At 42.3% G+C, this 14047-nt stretch overlaps 1 protein-coding gene across 1 annotated transcript in view; it reads right to left on the bottom strand.

Annotated features, from left to right (window-relative positions):
* Kif18a (kinesin family member 18A) overlaps window positions 1–14047 on the bottom strand; it is a 70262-nt gene that overhangs the window by 34536 nt on the left and 21679 nt on the right. The window contains exons 10-13 of the mRNA XM_023704230.1: window positions 12750–12912; window positions 9849–10013; window positions 4941–5062; window positions 624–856 (exon numbers count right to left, since the gene is read on the bottom strand). Coding sequence (XP_023559998.1) covers window positions 624–856; window positions 4941–5062; window positions 9849–10013; window positions 12750–12912 — 683 coding nt within the window. The remainder of the gene's footprint in view (window positions 1–623; window positions 857–4940; window positions 5063–9848; window positions 10014–12749; window positions 12913–14047) is intronic.

The following is a 14047-nucleotide window of genomic DNA, read 5'->3' as shown; positions in this document are numbered from 1 at the left end:
ATTCAGCTATAAAACAGGATAAATTTGAGTATTCTGTCAATACTCTAGATGCACCTAGACAACATACTCTTTAAGTGAAATACATCAGACCCACATGTGCAAACATAATAGTGTCTCCTTAGTGTGAGAACCTGAAGAAGAAAATGGAATCTGAAGGATACAGTAGATACTGGGAAGAGGCAATGAGCTTAATCAAAAGGAAAAATTCACTGAGTAGAGGAGAAGAATAGGAGAGGGAACAGTGGAAAGAGATGCATCTGTGTAAGTAAGTAGGATGAATGGACAACCGTACTGGGCATTTCTACTGGTCTATGGAAAGGAGCAGATAATGCTTAACTTGTTTTGTCACTTTTCAATTGTTTGTATTTTTTCTCTTGTCAATTTCTTATACATTTCTTTCTTCTTCCAATGTTACATGCATTTATCTGGTAATATGAATAACTGGTTGGAAGACAACACTATGCATTACAACAAATACTGTAAAATTCATATTAGTTTGTTAAGTGAAATTCTGTATCACTTGAAATTTTTTATGCATTACCATTATTTTGTACTTTAAAAAATAAAGAATAACTTCCAAAATAATGTTATTGTTTAGTTAATAAAATAAAAGCCATACTTACAAGGATTACACTCGACAGTCCCAAGCTGTGGAAAGGTCATCAGAACAGAAATCCCTGGTAGATCCTTTTGGTTTGGTGTTTCGGTAGTCTGATCTGCCCAAACTACCACTTTTTTCCTCTCCACCAAATGTTCAATTTCTTTGAAGTCAGATTCAAAAGCAGCATTTGACAAGCCAGCTTCTTTCAACGTGCAATACTGTCGTCTTAGGCTTGGAAGTAAGGCATTCAGTACTCTATTGTACAGAAGATAAGAAAGGAGAAACAAACACTAATTTTTAAATATATTATTTATCATTCTTTTACATTACAACCACAATATTAGCCTATCGTTAAAATGATTTCCTGTGTTTTACTTTAGAAAACATTATTCTAGTCAGAGACTTTACAAGCTTAACACATTAAGTATACTAGCAACACTCCTGAGTGGGGATTATAAGAACTAAGCCCTATTCTTGGAGTGTTTGCAGTCTTGTTCTTGCCACTTTCTGGAGAAGTTATGGAAAGCCTCTTTCCTGAGTGTCTTTAGTTGCATTATCCTGGCTGCTTCATTATCTAGAATCAAGTGAAAATGTTCACATGCATGGTCATTTCGTGTTTGGGGAAGAGCCAGAAACTGGTGCCAGATCTGGTGCATAAGCGGGAGGAGGACAGTGATGCATTTCGTTAGCCTGTCATTCTGCTGGATGACAGCAATAACACTATTGTGATTGCACTTTGTAAAGACACACATGAAAGAGGACCTCAAGAACTGCTTCAGAAAGTTGCAAGAACTATACGTGCTCGGAGTAATGGGTGGTATTCTGAGGCAGATGAATGACAATGTGTCTTTTATGTAATAAGTTTTTCCATAAAGTGTAGACATTCATTGTGTATTTCATTCACCCCTGTACACTTCTGTCACATGAAAAGTCTCACATTTTAAGTATAAAACTTTAAAACCCACACAACTGAACAACAAAACCCAGTTCTCCCTAAGAGACCTAAAAGGAGCAGTTTTCAAAGTGGGCTTCAAAGAGAAAAGATGTGGGTAAAAAGCTGTGCATAAGGAGGACTGAAGGTTTTAAGTTCTTGCTTCTGACTCTGAATCTCTCATTTTACTGACAGTCAACGGCACTGATTACACTTTTTCATGCACTAGACATTTATACAGTACAAGCATTCTCTATCAAGTCTGTGCCAAACAGCCACTGTGTACATTCAGCTGGCAACTCCTAACTTCTACAAAGGCAGATGCAAACATGAGAATCTTCAAATTGCTCAGAGATAGTGGTTAACAGATACTGTTCCCTTTGGCTAACCCAAAAGTACAGAACTATTTCAAGTACAGAGAAAACAAGAATATCAGGTGTTAATTTTAACATATAAGGAAATAATGCCCTATTGCCCCAGAATGTAAAATATTTAGACACTAGTACAAATAATCTGAGGTTTTCTTCTTTTTGGTGAGGGGTTGGTAGGCAGAACTCTATGTAAGTCAAATAAGTAACAAGTACAGCTAGCTGGCCCTCTATTTCTGAGGACTCCTTTTCTATGGATCCAACCAAAGTGCATCAGGAATACTAAAAAACAGAAACAAAAACCTACAGGAATGCAGAGTTTAAAATAGCAAAACTTTAACCAACCAGCCGTCAAACAAACTGTACCCACAGGAAAGGGGTGCGGCCTGCCTCGCAACAGCTTCTCACTGCTCAGATTCTCTGCCTCAACTCCTTCTTGTATGCTGTGGTTTGACTTACAACGGCATGACTGTCCTGAACAGGGGCAGACTTGTTCCCCTGCTGCGATCTGTGCACAGCACAGTCTAACTGCAGAGCATTTATAGTAAGTATTCTAAGGACCCAGAGATGAATTAATGCACTGAGGACATACGTGGGTTATTTCCAGACCCTTCGCCATCTTATGGGGGAGTTTAGCATGGGTGGATATGAGTATCATGGGGGTTCTGGAACTAGCCTTCTGCAGGTATTAAGTGAAAGATGTATACAAAAAAGTTATAAAAAGTAAATAAAAGTAACAGTAAATAAAACAATTGAGTTGACTGAGTTCTTGAAAGGGGCACCACTGTCTCTCCTCTGCTGCCATGTCCCACGGGGGGTAGGTCCAGGATACCAGGATGTGCAAACTGAACTTTCTGGCCCATCGCTGTTTAGAAGAGCATCATGGGTCTAACCACAGAGGACCTCAATAGAACACGAGACAGCGAGTCCTGAGAGCAGAGGCGCTGCGCCATGCTGGCGGCTACGCCAGGGCACACCCACACACCCAACCTGGCAAGCGGGACTGTGCAGAATTATACCACTGCAGGCCTAAGGCTGGCCTCCTCAAAGGTGCATATGAAGTGCTTCCCTCAGTTCCGGACGTGATATGCTAAGAGTGGCTCTGTCTTAGTTACTCTCCTCTCACTGCTGACAGAAAGTTCCCAACACCCACAGTTAGAGGAGAGAGGTTGTGCGGCTCACATCTTGTCGAGGTTTTAGATGACCAGGTAGGGCAACGTCAAGCCAACCAGTGGACTGACCTGGCTATCACACACCTTTAATCCTAGCACCATCTGCTAGATTCAGCCACCTCTGAAAAAGTTCTACCGCATGAGGCTGTGGGGGAACTGACCGAAACCCTAAAAGGCTCTGTGCTATTTCCTTTAGAAAAGTCTATAACTTGGTAATGTTGGGCAGAGTGTGCTTATTAAGATCAGCTTGCAACAAAACTCAAGCACTAAGACTTGAAAGAGCTCCCCAGGTAAACAGCATTTGCCGTGTGTTGCCACAACTTGTGAAGGTGCAATTAAGCACCAGTTTTGACTCCACTGAAGAAAACTCTTGAAACTGAGCCCAGCCTGTCTGCTTTGTCTCTGTGCCGCGCTCACTGTGTCCTCTTGTCGTAACAGCTCCTAACTTTAGGTTCAGCAGACGTGGAGTCTGCAACAGTGACGAGGAGCCTGTGGCACAGGTGCCGTATCACATCTGTACTAGAAGCTATTTTATATATAAGGCAGACCTACACGCTCATGGAGGCAAGAGTTCAAGGCCGATTCCACACAAATGCTCTTCCCATGATGCCACACTGTCTGAGTCATTGATTCTCTGTATTAGTGTGTGGAGCCTTTTTTTTTTTTTTACCATTTTAAAGTAGAAAATTACCCTAAATACAGCGTCTGATATAGTAGATAGAGTGTGGTTCGAATAAGTCATGTTTAAGCTTTGCGCAGTGATAGTATCATAGAAAATGAAGTTTCTCTGAGGCATGATTATTGTTAACTGAAAATACGTTATGTTTGCTGTGTGACTTGAGCCCCTGCAGGTTGTCTGAGTGCTAGCATGAAGGTTTAATGTCTGCTGGAGGAGGTGCAGCGAGCGGTCAGGCAGCAGATTAGTGTGCGCCTCTACACAAGGAAATTCCTTGAAGCTGTCCTTTTCCTTTTTAAAAATTGCTATACTTACGTGACTTCCTATAAATCAAAAGTATAGAAAATTAACCAGCAGTTATTAGAGATTGTTAGCAGAACAGAGTAGACTTACACTGTGGAAAAGTCCATGGAGAAACAAATTTCTCATTTTCACAGAGCATCAAAGTGATGTCTAAGAAGCTGACTGATTTATCTGAGAGATGAAAAACCATCAAGTCACACTTAAAAAAAAAATTTGTTTTTTGAAATTAGATGACTGAGATGTTACTACCAAGGTAGTAGAAAGAGTATAAAAGAGCATCACACAAAAATTGGGACCTTTGGGCTGGGGAGGTAGCTCGGTGGCTTAAGCACCTGCCTGGCAAGGACAAGGACCTGAGTTCAATCCCCAGACCTGCATGCTGTGCTGGCCCTGAAACCAGGCGTGATGGCATACGCGTGTAATCCCAGTGTTGGGGAGGCTAAGACAGGAGGAGGACCACTACAAGTCTGACCTGTGTAGTGAGACCCTATAGCCAATACATAAATAAATAAATACCCTTGATATTTAGCAACTTTATTTTAATAATAGCAAAATCATTAGTTATGAATAATTAACAATTATCTACATAAAAATTTAATTAATGTTAATCACAACTGCTTCACTGGATAAGAATTCTTAGAAATTTTAAGTGGCTTATTTTAAATACAAACAACAAAATTTTAGAGAAAAATGCCTTAAAAAATTAACTACCAGGAAAGAACCACATCTTGCATAGTCTCAGTTTTCTCCCTGGGATTTACTGTTGCTGGCAGACACTGGGAGACAATGCGCCCCACAGACACAAAGCCGCGGGTGCACAGGGCAGCCTTCACGCTCCGATGCCCCACCCTGGTCTCACTCTCTACAGAGCAGCGGGCCCCGCACTCACGCCTCAGTGTGCTGGTGCTGCTGCTCCTGCAGGCAGGCGAGGTCCATCATGTGCCTCATCTGCGCTTTCAAATCTGCAATCTGGAGGTGCAAGTGGTGAAAATGAAGCTCTCTGCTTAGTTCCTAGGGAAAACGAGGCAAAGTGTACTTTAGATCCTCTTAAGCATATTGAAAAACTATTGGTCTAATAAAAGTTATTTTATACTGGTGCCAGTAGTTTAAATTTCTTAATTTAGATTTTTGAAAGAACGAGCTCTAGTATAGGTAAGAAGACAAGGTTTGAAGTTTCCTTAGAAACTGATTATTAGGAATGATGCCACGTTACTCCATCTTGTTCACCATGTTGTGAAGACACACTCCTAGGGCCAGTGTTCACCAACGCTTAAGCTCACGTGACACGGGGTGCACTAGTTCCCAGTGCTTGCCCTCCACCCTGTAAGGCCAGTATGGCACTGGGGAGGTACAATTTAATTCATTCACTTTATTACTAGCTTCTCAGTCTGCACTAGAATGTAAGGTCCACCCCCAGGACAGGGACCTTGTCAGATCAGCTTAGCATCTGGAGTTACTTGTCCACACAGCTCTTACTGCTAGCACCACCCTAGGCAAAAGCAAACTGTTAAAGTTTGCCAGAAAATTCGTATATGCTCCCATTTTCTTTTTCTAGTACCAGGGATGGAACTCAGGGCCGTGCACTTGCCAGGCAGGTGCTTATGTCACTGAGCTGTCTCCCCAACCCCTATTCCCATTTTCCTAAGCCTCATCTTTATAACATCATTAAAATTCCAACCTAAAATAAAATTTTTTCCCTCAAACCTAGTAAGCCCCAAGTACAAAAATTATTAGTTAAGTGATCACAGTGAAGTATGGATAATCCAGTAACATTTTCTGCATCTTTAAATGGGGAATTCTCATCTGTAATGAAAAGGAGTGATTTTAGGGGGACATTTAAGTAACTGAGCCAGCCTGGAGAGCTACCAGCCTGGAAACTTACTCTGAGAAAATTCCCATAATCCATTTGAGCTTTTCAGTCCAGGTCTCCTTTCTAATCCAGTCCAACAGATTCCCTAAAAGCTTAGCTATTCTTTCTTTTCAAAATATTTCACTAGTAACAGGACTAAGATTGAAAACATGTTACCTGTTTGTCTGAGATATATTAAGGATAGGATTACATAATTCATTTTAATACTTCAAGGAATACAGCATATATTTTAGAAAAAAAAAATCTATGAAACCAGAATGATATGCGCAGAGCATGGCCTGAGTTACGTGATTTTTAGGGATATACTTGGCATTAAAACAAACGCCAACTTCAATCAAACATATGGCCTTTATGGAGATCAGTTCACTTGACTGAAATGTAGGAGCTGGATGAGAAGATGCTTTCTTTCCAGGTAGAAAAATCAAATAATTACACAGTGGTACCTTGGTTAATAAACTTAATTCTTTGCACGGTTCCGCTCACAAAATGTGTACCATAATTCTGCAGAAAAACGCAGCTGTACCCAGAGCTGTGGAAAGGCTCCTGAGAGCAGACCTTGGAAGGACTCGCATTCATGATGAGGCACCACGTAGCAGAATGAACATGCTTGTCAGATGTTTCTCGTATCTATTACCCTAACGCCTTTTTAAAAAAGCAAACATTCTTTGATAATTTTGCTTTATTTTCCTGACTTAGTCTCAGGCCTCGGCCCCTTGGCAATCTTTGGAAGCCAAGCTCATCTTGAGTGTGCTCTGGCCCCCACACCACTGCCTTTCTCTGCTGCCAGAGAAGAAAGAACAGGCTGGCAGCGGCCGAAGCACAGTGCAGTGAGAGGAGCCCGTACTTAGCAGCACCCAGCGCAGGTCACGCTCAGCCACGGAGCACTGGGGAGCCTTCGCAGGCGGAGAAGCCACTGCAACCTGGGGCTGTGTAACCAGAGCAGGCGACTGGAGAGGGAGCATCCCGCAGGACAGCACCAGGTGCACAGGGCAAGCACAGCGCCCAGCCAGAGGAAGCGGCAACAGAAAGCAGACATGCAGAAGGGTTCAGAGGAATGAGCACTGACGCTCAGGCAGAGGGGCTGCGTCTTTGTCAGCATCATATGACCCCAGAAAATCCCTTTACATTCTGCTTTGGTGCTTACACAGGACATAGGGCTTCTGATTAGATTATTACAGCTGTGAAAAGCTCTGCAGAACAAAAGAATGGAAGGTAGGGTTTGGGTGGTAGGAATGGAAACAGCTTGACTTTTTTTTTTAGTTTGTTATAAAATGCACGAAAAACAAGAATTTAAATTAGGTTCGCAAACAGGTGTACTAAAGTTCTACTTAAGAGAGGTGTAGAGGGCAGACCCCTAGAAAAATTAGATTACATTGAAAAATTAAAAGTTTATTGAAAATAACACAAGTTATATTAAGTTCTTAAACACTAGTAAGTAGAAAAGAAAGTAATAATAATGTGAATATAACACGAATTTTAAAACAGAGCTTACAATACACACAGATAGCAAAGGCAAACTAGCAAGCTTCACAGTCAGCATTTCTGTGTCGTTAACAGCAGGCACGGTTTGAGCACCCTCCCAGGCGGGGCTGGGCATCACTCAGAACGCCCACTTCATGCACCAACGGACCTGATCACGCAAGCGCCTCGCGCCTCAGGCCGTGCTGCTGGGAAGCGCAAGCACCCTCAAAAGGCTGACCTAAGATATTCTAGCCCATCAGAGTAGAGCCGTAAACCATGGTAACGGATTTAGAAAACTAAAGCACCCTCGGTAGTTATTTTTAAGTAAGGTAAACATTTAACCACAATACTTGATCATTAAAACATTCAAGTACTGTCACTGAATGCCCTCACAGGGACAGAGTTACCTGCTCCTGTTTTGGAAAACTTCCCATCCAGGACATGTTTCTGGTACTCTGAGCGCGGCGTGGCGGAGGCCCTTACACTCTCAGCTGAGTCTCGGCAGCTGTGCAGGACTCACGTCTTGCACAGAATTTTAGAAGCTAGATTTCCTAAGCCCAGGCAATCTCCGCTATAGTTCACTATGGGTCATGGTCATCTTTACATGGGAATTTTAAGTCATGATATTATCTTAAGATAGAGCTGCCATTTTAACAAATGTGGATTATTTACTTTCAGTGGTACATAACGCTGTTTCACAGAAGAGCTCTAAGAGATTTCAGTGACTGAAAACACATGCAAAGCCACATAAGCGTGACTTTCCGATCTCCTGTGAGGGAGAGCTGAGTATCTTCCATTAGATTCTCAAGGGCATTTATGACTCCTGGAAAGTCAGAGTCTCTCTTCTGGAGGAGACACTTGTGGTGCCCATGTGACGCCACTAACTGTTCCTTCTGTGTATTTCACACTTCGGCTACTGGCATATTATTGTTGTTTACGATTATTCATTAACTACTACTCATTACTGTTAATCCTCTGATATAGAGTGTTATTTTAGCTTATAACCTAACTATATTTATAGATGAGAAATTAAGACATCATTATTTAATGATTTGTTCAAAATCACTTTGTGAGCCAGAATTCAAACTACCAAACAACAGAATTACGAAACACTCCAACTACAAGTGGTTATCATATTTGCATTTTCTCTGTGGGGAATATTTTGAAGTATTATATAAGGTGTTATGGTGTTTTAAAATAATACTAGGGTATGCTTTCTATTTAGTGTCCTAATCTACCTTTAAGTGTTAAAGATCCCTAGCATTTGTTACTAGGTACTTTAGTTCCTCTCTATATTCGGTTGAATGTTCTAAAAATTTGAAGATTTTAGAATGATATATATCAGTCAACTGATATAGAATTTTAGAAATCAAGGCTTAGAGGAACTTCACCTTTTAGGAAAAAGGAAACTGAAATACCCTTCCTTCTAAAGCAGCAGGGATGTGGCTCCAAGTTAGTTGTTCTGTAGAAGCTGCTGCTGGGTGTGATCTGTTTGCTTTCTCCCCTCTTATCAAGAGCACTATGGGGTTTTCCAGATGCTCTGGTGTCTGCACACAGCCGCGCAGCCAGGGTCACGGGCCGTGATCCTGGGCACAGAGCCTGCTGGCACACATGTGACACACTGCTCCCCTGGGAAGGGTGCCCTTGCCTGTTGTGTGAGCTCAATTCTGGACATGAAATAGTCATAGAATCATAAAATGACAAGGGCAATAATAGTACTTATAGCATATCGGAACTACATATTTCAAGACTTATCTTCAAGTGAGCAAAACACAGTCCAAGCTGGGTATGGTGGTGTATGTTTGTAAGTCAAGCATTCTGGGAGGCTGACGTAGGAAGGTCCCAAGTTTGAGCCAAGCCTGGGCAAGCTGGCACCTTAGGACACCACCCTGAGGTGACTTAAGAAAAAGGGCTAAGGACGCAGCCCAGTGCAAAGTTCTTGGGGCTCAGTCTCAGTGCTGGCAGGTCAAACTGGTTATAGAAGAGCACTGGCCGTCACTCCCAACCCAAGCAAATCTAACCTTTCGCATTCTAATTGGAATATCTTCAGCCATGCACAAATGCATAACCTTTTAAGTCACTTTCTTTGGCCATAATAAAATTAGTGCAGCCCACATTTAAAACTATACTTGCACAAAATATCAATATTAACACAAATTATCTACAAGATGAATCCTTAGGGGGTTTTAAAGCAGATTACTCGGCTGAAGAGCTACTTCACAAAGGCCTTTCTTAAGAGTGACATTTAAAAGTAACTTTACTTTTTTGAAAGTAGAGAGAAGGCAAGTGTAATAGGAAATTATCAAGCAGAAGGGATGTTTGGTTAAAAACAGTAGAATAAGTTAATTAAATTTCAGAGAAATGCAGTGATCAGTGTCTTACAAAAGATTGTTACTCAAAAAGAAAGATAAGAATTTTAAGAAGTTCAGCTCCCCAAACCAACTGAACCGCCACATGCATCTGTACCTTTGGAATGTGACCATCTTGGCCCAGGAGTCCCATTTCATTTTCCATACGACGCAGCCAATTGGTGTTTTCATCAAACTGCTTCAGCTCTTCCTCTCGCTTTTTCTCTAGGTAGCAGCGGCGCGTTTTCAGCATTGCAAGCCTATGATCGCGTTTGCAGGTGGCCTGAAGCACAATGTGGCAACAGTTTTGGATCTGTCTCATGGATTTACTATAAGTGCCAAACGAATTAATCTATCTCATGGATTCACTCTGAAACATTTCTAGTACATAGTTAAGGTGAAGTGTCCAATTAAGAGGCGTTGTTAAAAAGTATCTAGTGACATCTACACAAATTTAAAAGAATTATCCAACTAAAAACTGCTTTATGAGTGCTAATCAGAATAAAATCATACGCATGTTGAAGAAGGTTATATTTCAGAATGCCACCTCGCAACCATATGAAAGCACTCACCACAACGATACATTAATGCCGTAATACATTCTGCTATTTAGAAGCCATTCTATTTGTCAAAAAATGCTGGGAAGCACTATGCAGCCCAGCAAGGTCCATGTGCGAATGCAGCAGCATGGCTCAGTCTGCGGCCGCGGAGGGGTTTGGTGGCAGTGTCTGCGCAGCCTGCGCACTGCCTGGGCTCAAGCCACGCACACACACACACACACACACACACACCCTAAAATGGTACAAGTTTACTTGTTCTTCTGTTTTAAGAATTTTCAAGGAGCCAAGAAGTATGTTAGTAGCATAAGCACCTCCAGAGTGCAAGGTCCTGAGTTCGACCCCAGGTACCCTCGCCCCCCCAAGAAAACAGAACAAAAAGTAGTTTTCCATAAGATCAGGTATGTATACTGTGCTCAATAAACAAATTACTTATTTTGATAACAGGTGTAATGGTTTGATAATTACTTATTTTGGTAACGGCTGACTGATAAACTGCTACCAATAATACACTAAGCAAAGCTTTACGATGTGTAGTTCATCACTTCTTCCCTACTTTCTATGGTAAGACACATGTAAGATCCTAGTTTTAAAAGCAGTTGTGGGCAGAGAGTACAGCACAGTGGCAGCATGTGCCTAGTATGTGTGAGAAAAAAAGGAAGTCTCCCAAAATGTGATGACTTTTGGAAATCAAGCAATCTAAAATTTGTGCAGTATCTCTTCCCAAAGGTGGGAAAAGAAAAAACATTTGGGGTGGCGAGGAAAGAGCTACAGGCAGTTACACGTCAGATAGAGCTTTGTAAGAAATGACACTTGAGGCCAAGGCTGTTACTCCGTGTAGAACGCTTGCCTAGCATGCACGATTTCAGTCGCCACCCCCAAAAGCCCTGTGTATGTATCAATGTTTCCTATGATTACATACTTTAGAAAATGCAACTAAACTTAATGAACACAACCTGTGGAAAGAACACAGCATTTTCAAAATGTTCTTTTTCTGCTCTCCAGTAATCCAGTTTCACAGGTCTAGGCCTCACCTTTCTCTTGCTTAGGACTCCTGCTTCTTGAACTCACTTCTGCTGTGCATAGCACTAGGCCAATGACTGTCCTTCCTCAGTCTCCCCTCTTAATGCCTGCCCCTGAACCCAGAACTCATCACCCAAAGGCCCATCATGTCACACATCTTGTCCCTGAACGCCACCTCCTTCCGCTGCATCTGGTAACTTTCTTGGTTATTCTCCCCTCCTGAACTCTGCCTTCTGCGACAGCCAACAGGAAAAGCTGCACAGACGTATGAGCGCAGGCCTCGGGTCAGCTGGCCAGGGCTTAACCTGTGGCTGTGGAGGTGGCTGACAACATGACTGATCGGTGTGTCAAGGCCTCATCTTGATTAGGAGGATATTAAATCCATCATAGAATTTTCTGAGCATTTAATAAGTTAATGTGAATAATATGCTAAAAACTGGCTAACACTATATCTATGAAGTGTGTATTCAGTGAAAAATCTCATGTCTAGAAATTTCTTTTTTTTCTCTTCATTTGGATCCTTTTTTGTCATCTTAATCTTTGATTCTTTCCTTCCATTCCTTTGTTTATAATTTCATTCACATTTAGTTTTTCTGTCAGAGAGCTCTGCTACCTGAAGTTTTACGGACTCTGTCGTGCGTGCCAAGCCTGCTGATGCTTCCCTACGGGAAGTCATTTGAAGTGCTTTCCTGACTTTGGATTGCGAGGTCAGCAGTTGCTGGGGTTGAGGGCTTGAGTCCCGTGGCTGCGTTTTCACTGCTCCTCAGGTTCCCAGAGGTCTCGCTGTGGTGGTATCAAACTGAATATTCATCTTTCAGCCTTATGAGTTTTCTAAACAAGACACATGGGCTGCTAAACTTCAAACCCAAACGACTGGGGAAAGCACACGGTAGCGACAGTTTGCAGAGACAGCTTTCTGCTTACCCCTAGCCTACCATGCTGGCTGGCAGGACAGTAGGAAGAGCACAGATCTCTGGGGCCCCAAGCGTTTTATGGGGACACTCCCACTGCTAACTCCCAGCTCTCAGATCTCTGAGCCAGGCGGCAGAGCACCTGAGGGGGACAAGGGGGCAGGACAAACGGCACCTGTGCTGATACCTTCTTCCCTGAAAACAAACCTGCTGCTGGGGCAGCTGCCCTTGTGAACGAGCCACTCGCACCGTCCTGCCCTGGGCAGGAAACCCCCTTCTCACATGAACTCCAAATCACGACTTCCAGAAATGCCCTGGAAAACCAGTTGCAACCAAACACTGCATTTTTTTGGGTTTCTTTTTCTGAAATCTGTGAATTTAAATTTCTTTGTTGTTTACTTTAGGCATTTGAAATAATGTCTGCTAGATTTCCTCTAGCTGTTCACACATTTGTAGAGAAAGCGTTATTAAGTAACTTTGGCTATCAAATTTTTAGAATTAAAGTTTGCATGTTGTATTTTAAAATACCTTTTCTACTTTGTCTTCAGAACACATCATTTGTATTTGCTTATGGCACTGTTGTTGATAGAATGATTTAAGTTCATTTTCTTTAAGTAACATTTCCAACTTCAGATATTCTTGCCTAATTTCTTCTCGATTCTGGAACAAGCAGTTAAGAATTTCTTGAAATCTATCAAAACCAAAACACATTAGAGAAACTCATCAGTTTTAGGGTCAGGGAACAAAAGGGATGTAAAGAAATGAATGAGGCAGGGACTGATGGTGCACGCCTGTAATTACAGCTACTTGGGAGGCACAGGTCTGAGAATCTCAAATTGAAGACTAGATGAGGCAACTAAACATGATTCCAAAAAACCCCAGAAGGTTAGAGTGATCAGTGGTACTGTGGCTGCCTCGCTTGCATGAGGCCTTGGTTTCAATCCTTAATACCCCCCCCAGAAAATAAAAAAAACAATTATATACACCTGATTGCAGAACTGCACTCCATGACCAAGAGCCAAGTCCAGTAGCAATAACTCCTTCCCGTTACAAAAATACTTAGAAAGGAGTATTCAGTTTATTTCTACTAAGCTAGTTTTTCTCTCTTCCAAAGAAAATCATGTTATAGGAAATATAGGTATCACCAGTCCTCTGATATTGATATTCTGTCTGTGTGTTTATCTGCATGTGGTCCAGCTATTTAGGCAAACAAAGCTGCTTCATGTCTGTGGGCAAAGGATGATGACATGGAAGAGCGCTTTGCCATTTCCAGGGCCCGGATGGAGAAACAGCAGTGGGAGAAGGCCAGCCAGCCCGGCTGCGGCTTCCACAGGTGACACAGTGGGACACCCGCATGACTCAGGGTGCCCTTACAGCCTGACACAGGGGTGACTGGCCTCCAGGACTGAAGCCTGCATGTCCACAGCACGGTGGACAGAGGAAAGCTGCTCCTCTTACGAGTGGAGCCTTCGAGGGGAGCCCAGCTAAGGAGCCGACCCAGCCCCCAAGGCCCAGACGTGCGAATGACTGGCTGCTGTGGAAGCCTTTGATCATCCTGCAGTCCTGTGGCTGCCAGGTCAGCAGCACACTGGTCACAGGGATATTTTAGAATTATAAAAAAAAATCCATCTGTGCTGTCAGGTCACAGATCAGCTCCATGACACAGAGGCAGCATCACCAGTCAGTCACACACAGGCACATACCTCAAAGAACAAGTAACTGGGAAGCCTTTAAAATACAATCAAGTATGTACATTTAAAAATAAATGTTCTCTGGCCAGAATTATAGATATATTTTTAAGAATTTGTGGTAAAAATACTGCCAAT

This window comes from Octodon degus, unplaced genomic scaffold (assembly GCF_000260255.1).
Source record: "Octodon degus isolate 3935 unplaced genomic scaffold, OctDeg1.0 scaffold00193, whole genome shotgun sequence".
Lineage (NCBI taxonomy): Eukaryota > Metazoa > Chordata > Mammalia > Rodentia > Octodontidae > Octodon > Octodon degus.
Note: the sequence above shows the minus strand (reverse complement) of the source record. Positions and strands in the feature narration are given on the sequence as shown.